This window comes from Chionomys nivalis, chromosome 17 (genome assembly GCF_950005125.1).
Source record: "Chionomys nivalis chromosome 17, mChiNiv1.1, whole genome shotgun sequence".
Taxonomy (NCBI): domain Eukaryota; kingdom Metazoa; phylum Chordata; class Mammalia; order Rodentia; family Cricetidae; genus Chionomys; species Chionomys nivalis.
In genome coordinates, this window is record NC_080102.1 from 55,520,222 (window position 1) to 55,532,358 (window position 12,137).

At 40.2% G+C, this 12,137-nt stretch overlaps 1 protein-coding gene across 2 annotated transcripts in view; it reads right to left on the reverse strand.

Moving 5' to 3' along the window:
- Positions 1-12,137, reverse strand: part of Ccnt1 (cyclin T1) — a 28,391-nt gene that overhangs the window by 11,116 nt on the left and 5,138 nt on the right. For both annotated transcript variants that reach the window (XR_009058474.1, XM_057791943.1), the window contains exons 3-5: positions 7,498-7,626; positions 4,329-4,389; positions 2,108-2,170 (exon numbers count right to left, since the gene is read on the reverse strand). Coding sequence is in view for 1 of the 2 variants with exons in the window: in XM_057791943.1 (XP_057647926.1) it covers positions 2,108-2,170; positions 4,329-4,389; positions 7,498-7,626 (253 nt within the window). In the remaining variant the exon portion in view is untranslated. The remainder of the gene's footprint in view (positions 1-2,107; positions 2,171-4,328; positions 4,390-7,497; positions 7,627-12,137) is intronic.

Consider the following 12,137-nt stretch of genomic DNA (forward strand, 5'->3'; position numbering starts at 1 on the left):
CATGCACCACCACTACCCAGCTACTTCAATGTTTTTAAAATATGCAGAACTGACAAAACTTGGGCAGGTGAGATGAGGTAAAGTACTTGCACCAGTCTGACAACATGAGCTCAAGCCCCTAGAGCCACACGATGGAAGAGAACTGACTCCCAAAAGTTATCTTCTGGCTTCCTCCACACAGGCCAAGTGGCACATGAAGAACATCCCCCACCTTCCACCCCGACACATAAAAACAAACTTAAATTTTAATGTATAGAACTTGGGGAAACTGGGTATTTTCTGGAAATTCAATTTTCATGAGATACTATTAATATGAAAATAAGGCTAATTATCAGCTCAGCATATAAAACTCCATAAGACATTTACATGCACTATGATATCCAGACCTTCTGTCTCCGAATAAAACCCAGGCAAATGCTCTACCAACTTAGTTCTATGCCCAGCCTCACATTTCCTTTGTTTGCTATTTGTGTTATTGATTAGGTCTCACTATATAGCCCAGGCTAGCCTAGAATTTGCAATAATCTTCTTGCCTCAGCCTCCCAAGTACTGAGAATGCAGGTGTGTCACAACTGGCACCCCAGATATTATTGATACTATTTAAATAAAAGGAATCTTTAAGGATTAGTGATATAACTCAATGGCAGAGTACTTGCCTAACAAATACAAGGCCCTATATTTAAACAGTATAGCAAAAACAAAACAACAAAAACCCAACCAAAGCAGGGTATGGAGGTGCACACCTTTAATTCTAGCACTTAGGAGGCAGAACTCTTGAATTCTCCTTAATAAGTTCCAGTCCAGCCGGAACTACATAGTAAGACTATGTCTCAAAAATGAAAAAATATATATATTAAATTAATTAATTAAATTAATCATTTAAGAACTAGTTTTTAACTCGGGACTGATTAAGAGCACTGGCCTTTCTTCCAGAGAACCAGGGTCTGATTCCCAGCACCTTCATGGTGGCTCACAACCATCTACATATCTGATCTGATGCCCTCTTCTGGCCTACGAAAGTACTAGCCACACATGTCCTACAAAGTCATAAACTCAAGCAAAATACCCAAACAATAAATAAGTAAGTATATCATACCCAATGGTTTACCAGTAATAAAAATAAGTTCAAATGAATTCTATATCATTGGGGTTTCCTTTAATTAGACATGAACTAAAATAAAATCATCCAGTTTAAAAAATAAACAGTATGTGGGGGGGATATGGGGGTAGGGCAGGGCACTGGAATCCCACAGCATGTGTGAAAGTCAGGACAACTTTTTTTTAAAAAATATTTATTTTTATTATTATGCATACAATATTCTGTCTGTGTGTATGTCTGCAGCCAGAAGAGGGCACCAGACCTCATTACAGATGGTTGTGAGCCGCCATGTGGTTGCCGAGAATTGAACTCAGGACAGAGGACAACTTTTACAAGGCAGTTCTTTCCTCCCACTGTGGGAACCAGGGCTCAAACTCGGGTCATTGGGCTGGTGAGGGAAGTGATTTTACCTACTGAGTCATCTTGCTGGCCCAAGACTACCAACTTTCAAGATTTTCTGAAAAATACTTTAGATACATGTGACTTGGTGACTTTTCCAGACCTACCCTTACACTGGCAAATACCCTCAACCAAACAGATGTTATCTCTTAGTTTCTTTTCCTGTTGCTCTATAAAATACCCTACCATTCTGTGGTTTTCTGCTCACAGTACGGTGGGTGCATCACAGTGCGCCGTACATCACAGTCAGGGCTGCAGAGCCTAAGCAGCTGCTCACAGGCATCCAGTCAGAAATAAGGTGATGATGCAGCTGCTACTCAGCTCTATCCTCCACTATGGGGGAAGCCTTCTTGTCTCAATGAACATAATCAAGACCACTGAACACCCAGAGGTCTGGCTCCCAAGAGATCCTGTCAAAATGACAAGTAATGCTAATCTCACATTCTCATTAAATTAAGACTGTCGAAAACAAATCACTTTTTCCAATATGTCAGAACCAAGTGTCTGATACCAGCCAAACAGGCCACTTAGTATGGGCAAAGCAGCTTGTCCAGAGCCAAGCATAGTTCCCAAATAACTAAACAATTCAAGACAATTAGGGTTACTTACCCCGCACAAGTTGGGTGCACTTCACCACATGTGTATGTGGGTGATCAATTGTTAGTTCAAACCCTTTAAAAGAACATACACATACATTTTATAGCTCTTTTGTCTGAATCATTAACAGCTTGTTCATTTTTTCTCTTCCAAAAGTACTGTGCAAGAACTAAATCACAAAAAAAAATTAAAAAAAAAAAGAACTAAATCACACAGAGCATTTGCTTTTCTCCAAGATGCAGACCACTCAAGAAACAAAACCTCTAAACTCAAAATCTTTTTTAGGAGGCTGGAGAAACACCGCAGTGGTTTAGAGCACTTGTTGCTCTTGCAGAAGGCTGGGTTTGGTTCCGAAAACCTAGATAACAAGCCTAGGGTTGGTTCATGAATGCTAAGCATTCTGCCAACTGAGGATATCCTCAGTCCCTTAGAGCTCAGCAGCGAAAATAGTGTGGCAGGACCTCTTTCTGTGGCTGAGGCCAGCTGCAACTCTCTTGACAATCCTGCTTCTGCCTCTGCCACCTGAGAGCTGGATTAGAAAATTAAAACTCAATCCTCTCCCCTCATTGTGCCTTTCCATCAGCTCCATTACATAGAATGTGTACTGCTTGTTTTGTCATATTTCTTTTGTTGTTGTTGTTTTGTTTTAGCCCATTTCAAAAGTTCATTACCAAAATTACAAAACAGGGTCAATACATCAGATAGATAGATAGATAGATAGATAGATAGATAGATAGATAGATAGATAGATAGATAGATAGATGTGACAGCCAGACGGTGGTGGTACACACCTTTAATCCCAGCACTCAGGAGGCAGAGGCAGGTGGATCTCTATGAGTTCGACACCAGCCTGATCTACAGAGCTAGTTCCAGGACAGCTAGGGCTGTTACACAGAAAAACCCTGTCTAGAAAAAAATTTTAAAAAAAGTAACTTAAGTAAATTTTCTTTGAGAACATAAATACAAATTTCAGCCATGCATAGGCAGCACACTCAGAAGGCTGACAGTGTTTGCAAGTTTGAGGCTAATTTGATCTACATACATAGAGTTCACAGGCCAGCCTGGGCTACATGCTAAAACATTGTCTCAGATACTTAAAACATAAAAGACATGATGTAAATTATTCTGATAGAAAAATTGATAACTGAATTGAGACTGAACTTGTTTCTATGTAATAAAGGTATCGCTAGCCAGTTATGCTGGCACACACTTTTAATCACAGCATCAAGAAGACAGAAGCAGTCAGATCTCTGAGTTCGAGGTCAGCCTGCTCTACAGAGTGAGTTCTTTTTTTGTCTGTTTGTTTGTTTTGGTTTTTCAAGACAGGGTTTCTCTGTAGCTTTGCAGCCTATCCTTGTAAACCAGGCTGGCCTCAAATTCAGAGATCTCCCCACCTCTGTGTCCCAAGTGCTGGGATTTAAGGCGCGCACCACCACCGTCCAGATTACGGAGTGAGTTCTAGGACAACCAGGGCTACACAGAGAAAACCTGCACTGAAAAGTCTTATAATTCAGGTCTATTTAAAGGAAAAAACAATTGGCCAGGTTTCGTGGCAACATTGTGGCAAAAGCCTTTATCCCGCATGCTCAGGGGGCAGAGGCAGGTGGATCTGAGTCTTTTAAAAAACTGTCAAACTGGGCTGGAGAGATGGCTCAGAGGTTAAGAGCACTGACTGTTCTTCCAGAGGTCCTGAGTTCAATTCCCAGCAACCACATGGTGGCTCACAGCCATCTACAATGAGATCTGGCGCCCTCTTCTGGCATGCAAGCATACATGGGAGGAATGTTGTATACATAATAAATAAATCTTAAAAAAAAAAAAAACTGTCAAACTATTAAAAAGATAAACTATAAATCTTACAATGAGAAAATATAAATACAAAATCCTGGCTAATAGGCAGAGGCAGGCAAATCTCTGTGAGTTCAGGGCCAGCCTGATCTACAGGAATTAGTTCCAGGACAGGCTCCAAAACTACAGAGAAACCCTGTGGTTTTGGTGGGGGGGGGGGGGGAATGGGATGGATGGGATCCTGGCTAATGGCTGTTTCAAGGACCACCCTACACCTACACTGTGGAAACAAACCAGGCTAAACTATACACTCCACAGCCACTATTACCCAGTAACAGACAATTCCCAAACCCTTCAAAAGGTTTTCTCCCAGTTTTACAAATTTTAACATAAAATCATATTCCACACATAATTTTTCAATGACTTTAAGGGTAAATAAACTTACCAAGGGTCTGCAAAATTATGCTCTCTAAAATCACCAGATCTTGAACTTGTTGTAGGTATGCCTATGGGAAAGAATACAGAAATTACATGCCACAAAAGGGTAAACAATTTTAAAAAGCAGAATAATAAAAGATATGGATGGAGGCCACTGAAAGATGGCTGAAGAGTCAGTTAGGTTCGCGTCTCGGCACCCACATGGCAGGTCACAGCCATCTGCAACTCCAGTTTCAGGAAATCCGACGCATTCCTCTGGCCTTCATAGGTACTACATACATGGGGTCCACGTAACATGTGAGCAAACACTCAAACTCAGAAATTTTTAAATCCTGAGAGGGGTGGCATGGGAGAAGAAGCTGAGTTGAAACTGGAATAGAACCTCCATCCACGGGAAGAAAGAGACGACACATCAATATCTTACTTTCTTTGCTGTTTTTTCAAGACAAGGTTTCTCTGTAGCTTTGGAGTCTGTCCTGGAACTAACTCTTGTAGACCAAGCTGGACTTGAACTGAGCGATCTGCCCACCTGAATCCCAAGTGCTGGATTAAAGGCCTGTGCTACCACTTCACATCAAAAGACAGCACTTTACTACTTTCTAAGCTACCAAAAAGCACAACTTTATTTATTTTCAGATTGATATCTTAATCTCAAAAATCAGATAATTTAGCGATGAGAAATAACACACCTTTTTAAAACTCATCACATTCTTTTTTTTTTTTTTTTTTTTTTTTTGCTTTTTCAAGACAGGGTTTCTCTGTAGTTTTGGAGCTTGTCCTGGAACTAGCTTCTTGTAGACCAGACTGGTCTCGAACTCACAGAGATCCGCCTGCCTCTGCCTCCCAAGTGCTGGGATTAAAGGCGTGCACCACCACCGCCCGGCAACTCATCACATTCTATTTGCAGACCCTTTAACAGCACTAAGTATCTGATTGTACTAATTGTCATGGAGCTTAGGTTTAACAAAACAGACATTGAACTTCACACTAAAAACTTTGTACTAGTAAAGCAAGTAAGGATATAAACTATGCTAGCTAGCCCTCTTTTCCATATAATGGAGAAAACATCTTCCTATTACCACCTCATATAAAACACTCAGGTAAGAAATTATGTGAGTCAGGTGGTCGTGGCGCATGTCTATAATCCCAGCACTCAGGCAGAGGCAGGTAGATCTCTGTGAGTTCAAGGCCAGCCTGGTGTATAGGGCGAGTTCCAAGACAGGCACCAAAGCTACACAGAGAATTTTTTTATCTCGAAAAACAAACAAAACAAAAAAAAAGGAAGGAAGGGAGGAAGGAAGGAAGGGAGGAAGGGGAAAAGGAAAAGGAAAGGAAATTATGTGAACATGCTTTGGAGAATGAAACTGTTTGAATATGAAAAGTCTCCCATAGTCTGATATGTTAAAGGGTCTAAGTATTGAGCTGGAAAAATGGTTCAGCAGTTAAGAGGTTGTCACACAAGGCTGGCAACCTGAGTCCGACCTCAAGAGTTCAAGTAGGGGGCTAGAGAGGTGGCTCAGTGGTTAAGAGCATTGCCTGCTCTTTCAAAGGTCCTGAGTTTAATTCCCAGCAACCACATGGTGGCTCACAACCATCTGTAATGGGGTCTGGTGCCCTCTTCTGGCCTACAGGCATACACACAGACAGAATATTGTACACATTATATATAAAACTGAAGGATTATGAGATTAGTGACAATAAAGTAATCCTTAAGTATGTGTTTAAAAAAAAATTCAAGTAAAGGTGGAATGAGGCCTAGGCCACAAGGTTGTATTCTGGCTCCACAGTCTGTGGCAGACTGGCTGGCATGCACGCATAGAGGCACAGCACACACTAATAAATAAACTTTCAGGTTTGTCAGCGCTTAGGAAGTAATTGGATCATGAGGGCTTTGACCTCATCTGTAGATTAATCCAGAGATGCAGTTATAATCTGATGCCATTTAGGGAGGTGGAAGAAACAAAAGGTAGGGCTAGGAAGTAAGTCACAGAAACAGAGCCCTTGAAAGAGAGCATCTTGTCCCTGGCTCTTTACTGTTTGATGCTCTGGTTACTACCTGCCAGATGAGCCCTTTGCTCCACCACCTGCTTCATCCTGGCCATGACATTCTGCCTCATAACCTGGACCCAAAAGTAATACAATTAAGTAACCATAGGCTGAAACTTTTGAAACTGTGAACCAAAAGGAATCCCTCCTTCCCTTAGGTTGTTTTCTCAGATGTTGCAACTTGGTGGGAAAAAAAATAAACATATCAATGCTCACTTTAATAGTACATATACTAAAATTGGAATAATACAGAAATTTTCAATAGGAAAATATGTAATCAATTCCATATATCTTTTTCAAAGCATAACTAATATACTCATAAAAGACTTAAGTAACCTAGTAAAAGAAATCCATAATTGTATCTCAATTATAAATGTTACAATTCCCAACATTTCCAATCACTGACTTCTAAAAGCAAAAGAACTAGCGATGGCTCCATGAGTTAGAGCAGTTCAATACCCAGCACTGATACTGGTTAGCTCACTACCACACACCGATACCTCCAGCGTCAGGGGGATCTGGCATTTATGAACACCTGCACTCACATACACAGATACACACAGACGTGTTTAATTAAATACACAATAAATAATTTTTTAAATAAATGGATAAAACCAGGAGTCGCCCTTCTCTAAGAAAGCCAAGGACATAGCTAGGCGATGGTGGCATACAGCTTTAATCCCAGCACTAGGGAGGCAGAGGCAGGTGGCCTGGTCTACAAAGCAAGTTCCAGGATAGCCAGGACTGTTACACAGAGAATTAAGAGTATTTTGATATAGAGAATAGGATAAAAAGAAATTTATGCAGGTGACATGATTCCTTGTTCTTATTAAGCTTTTATGACAAGCTTTTTATTTTAGAAATTAAACACTGAGCCGGGCAATGGTGGTGCACGCCTTTAATCCCAGCACTCAGGAGGCAGAGGCAGGCGGATCTCTGTGAGTTCGAGACCAGCCTGGTCTACAAAGGGAGTTCCAGGACAGGCTCCAAAGCCACAGAGAAACCCTGTCTCGAAAAACCAAAACAATAAAAAAAAAAAAAGAAAAAAGAAATTGAACACTGAAAAGTTTAACAGCCCAGATTCAAAGTTACAAAACAAAGTTATGACTTTCAAAAGTACAGTTACCTACCTCGCTCCTCGTGTCAGGAAGTGACTCCTGTGGGTGGAGGCAAGTATGTGCTACCTTGATGACATGTTCCAGTTTTTTTGGCTGTTCTTCCACTTTTGCTGCTAGAAACAAGGCTGCTGGAGCCATAGACTTAATAGAAGAAAAAAAAAGTCACACTTGTTATTGATTTCTAAGTGATAATAAATCCAAGAGGAGCTAAATCTCAAACAATCAAGTCTCTGGCACATGTCATACCTCTCATTTACACTTGCCCTGGACTTTCAAATCAGACAGCAATCCCTCAAAAGGTCAGGTGTGTGTGAGAGGAGACTGTAGACGGAAGCTGTTCCCACTGAAAAATCACCATTATGTTTGTTGTTTGCTTGCTTTAGGTGGGTATCTCACTGTAGAGCTCAGGATGGTTTGGAACTCAGTATTTATATTGCCCAAAATAGCCTCTAACTAACTGGTGAAACTTCTGCCTCATTCAGCCTCTTGGACGTTGGGATAATAGGTATGAGACACCATGCCAAGGTTGTTCTTTTTTTTTTTTTTTTTAATAGTAAATTAAAATCCTTAGAATAAGTAAATCCAGAGACAGAAAGTAGCTTAGTGGCAGAGGCTGCAGGGATAGATGTGGTGACTGATACACATTTTTTTTTTCGAGACAGGGTTTCTCTGTAGCTTTGGTGCCCATCCCGGAACTAGCTCTTGTAGACCAGGCTGGCCTCGAACTCACAGAGATCCGCCTGCCTCTGCCTCCCGAGTGCTGGGATTAAAGGCGTGCGCCACCACTGCCCGACTGATACACATGTTTTGAGACCAAACACTGGTGATGGTTACCTAATTTTGTGAATATGGGAAGGGGCAGTGAATTAAAAAATTTTAAAAAATAAATTTGGAAGCTCAGCAAATTAAGTGGGGACATGCAAGAAATCCAGGTGGCGCACATCTACAACACCAGGGCTGCAGTGCAGTCACGAGCTTTAGAGGTCACCCAGTCTAGCAAAAATGGTCTGCTCCAGGTTCAGCGAGAGAATTTATTTCAAAAAATAATTGAGAGCAATAGAAGACTTGGTGTCAACTTCTAGTCTCTGCCCCCTACACACAGGCAAGCATACAAATATATTTATCACACACTAAATAAAAACGTGTTTGTTGAGTGTGGTAGCCCACACCTGCAATTCCAGCACTCAGGAGGCAGAGGCAGTTAGATCTGTGAGTTCAAAGCTAGCCTGGCCTACATGAGACTGTCTTAAAAAAAAAAAAAAAAAACAGTCAGGCAATACACGCCTGTAATCCCAGCTCTAGGTAGACAGAGGCAGCATCTGTGTTCAAAGCCAGGCTGATCTACAAAGCAAATTCCAGAACAGTCAAGGCTACACAGAGAAACCCTGTCTTAAAAAAATAAATAAAATAAAAAGTAAAAAAACTACAAAGTATAAACTCACAAGATAGAAAATATTTAGGAGACGAAAGATAATTCAAGCCAATACGCAAGTAGATAAAGATCTCAGAGACTAACCATGCAAGATTACACAGCAACTGAAACATTGTAATACTTACTTGCAACCCTACTGCTATCTAAATTACAATTTTCTAGACTTAAGCCTGGCTTGCCACAAAGATACTTACTTGCACAACCTTCCTTATCCTTTTACTCTTCTAAAAAAGCTAAAATGGAACTAGTCTAGACATCCACGGACAGATGAATGGACTTAAACAAACAAACAAACAAAACAACAACAACAACAACAAAAACACAGGGCCCTAGGAGTGTACCTCAACTAGCAGTCTGATGTCTGATCTGTATAAAGTTCTCGGTTTAATTCCAGTCGACTCTCCTTCATTGTAATTTCCAGGGATTGAACTCAGGTTGTCAGGTTTGACCATAAACACCTTTCTCAATGTTATCCTCAAAATGGAAACCCTATATTTCAGTCTCCTTAATACCTAGGCTTGCCGGGCGATGGTGGCGCACGCCTTTAATCCCAGCACTCGGGAGGCAGAGGCAGGCGGATCTCTGTGAGTTCGAGACCAACCTGGTCTACAGAGCTAGTTCCAGGACAGGCTCCAAAGCCATAGAGAAACCCTGTCTCGAAAAAACAAAAAAAAAAACAAAAAAAAAACAAAACAAAAAAAAAATACCTAGGCTTACAGGCACATGTACTTAACTCTGAGAGGAATTTTTAGACAAGTTTAGAATATAAATTTTCTTTGGAAAAAAAAAGGAAAGAGGACTGGAGTGGTTAAGAGCACTGTGTGCTCTTCTAGAAGTCATAAGTTCAATTCCCAGTAACCCCATGGTGACTCACAACCATTTAGAATGGGATCTGGTGCCCTCTCCTGGCATGCAGGCAGAACACTATATACATAATAAATCAAATCTCTAAAAAAAAAAAAAAAAAGAAATACCACTTTTTTTTTAAAAAGGGAAAGAAAAAGATAAAACAGCTAATATTTACCAACTGTTTGCTTTGGAAAGAAACGCAGAAATTAATCAGTTTAAATCCCATCACTCCTTTAAAAACAGGCACAATTATGTCAGGCGAAGGTGGTGCAAGCCTTTAATCACAGCAGGGGGGGGCAGAGGCAGGAGGATCTCTGTGAGTTCAAGGCCAACCTGGTCTACAAGAGCTAGTTCCAGGACAGGCTCCAAAGCAACAAGGAGAAACCCTGTCTCGAAAAACAAAACAAAAAAACCCAGGCACTATTAATGAACATAAAGCCCAGAAATCAGAGGCATATGAACACCTACACAAGGCCACGGCCACACAACTAGTAAGCAACTCCAGCAACTCCAAATCTAGACACATCTGACACCAGCATACACACTCACTCAGCAAATAAGGCTAAAATATATCCAAATATGTTGTTATTAAAATATGGGTCCTTTTTTCTTTTGGTGCTATGAACTGAACCCAAAACCTAAAATGCTAAATACACACTGTACTGTGTCATATATTTACCCCCAAGGATTTTTAAATATAAAATACAACATAAATACAAAACAGAATTTAATGACTTATCATTCCTCACTTGAAAAGACTTAAGACAGCATATGTGGAAATTCAGTTGGTGAATCCAGAATTTAAGTGAAATGAAACAATGGGGGGGGATGCTTACACTGCTGGGAACAGTATACTGATTTGGGAGGGGGGTTCTCTGTATAACTGGTTGTCCTGGAACTCACTCTAGACCAGATTGTCCTCCAACTCACCAAGATCCACCTGCCTCAGCCTCCCAACTGCACCACCAGCACCCAGTTGAGAAATGATCTTTTAAACAAAGTACTAGTTTAAATACAGAAAGAGTCATGAATACTGTATATCAAATATTGATCAATGATTACCTCTACAGGGCAGTTTTCAGTACTGTTAAAATTTTCACCATGAGAATTTATATTTGTAATTGCTATAATGCATTAGTTATGGATCTTGGCTTACTGATACAAATTTAAGATCAATTTTGTTTTATATATATTTCTGCTCTTGATTAAGGTATTGTGATTGTGCAGCTCATTTAAAAATGTAATGTATAATTAAGAAATATAGGTTAATAATCATCTATAATAGCCAAGTTTATGGTCATGTTAGTTAGCTTTTCTAGATATATAGAGATATATTTCAGTTAGACAGATAATCTTCAAACTTTTCAAAGACCCACGGAATATGGCATCTAAAATGTTTTAAGAACTTTGAGACTTTTCATGACAAATACATCTGCTCCTGGCAGCACCAATCTACTTCAAGAGGATGATGGGCGTGGAAGAGGCTCCTAATGGAGTTGGCTATCCATTTGAGCAACCAATTGTTCTTGCCTGGACTGCTTGATGTTATGCTGTATGAACTGGACATGTGGGACCCACAGAAAAATGACTGCTGAACTTGCCTAAAGGTGAGACGGTCCTTCGGGGTTCCTGCTTCATTAAAGAGTCTGCTAGACATTCTGCAGGACACAGAAGAAAGTGACGACAAACTGCAAATATAGGTGGAGCTGTCTTTGAAATTTCCTGCTTCATGGAAAAGTCCGCCAGATACTATGGGCCTGTAGGCTGAAGATTGGATGCCCCAATGGTACAGAAGAACTCTGGGTGACTGTCCAGGCAATGAGATGTCTCTGTCAATCCTAGAGTTTTGAAAGTTGCTTATAGTGTACTTCCCATTAATTTAAGTAAAATTATATCTTTCTGGAGTCTTTGATGGAGTTGAAAAATAATGATAATATTGTAACTATAATTCTTGCTTGATAACTGTTTTGCTAGGTAAATTTACTATGTTAAAGTTAAAAACCTTTTATTTCAACAGAAAAGGGGAGGTGATGTGGGATTCCCCTCTATATGCTGTGAATATGTTTTACTGACATTGTTTAATAACTTTGGCTAATGGCTTAACAGAATATACCCAAGCTGGAAAAGATATATAGGAAGTAAGCCATGTAGCTGCCTGCAGGAGACAAACCAAAACCTTGCTAGTAGGCCACAGCCACATGGCAATACACAGATTAATAGAAATGGGTTAATTTAAGATAAAAGAGTTAGCCAGGAAAAAAAGAGTTAGCCAGAAATATGCTTAAGCTATTGACCAAACATATTGCAATTAAAACAGATTCCTGTATGATTATTTCAGGTCAGGGCAGTGAGGAAACGAACTAGCAGCCTC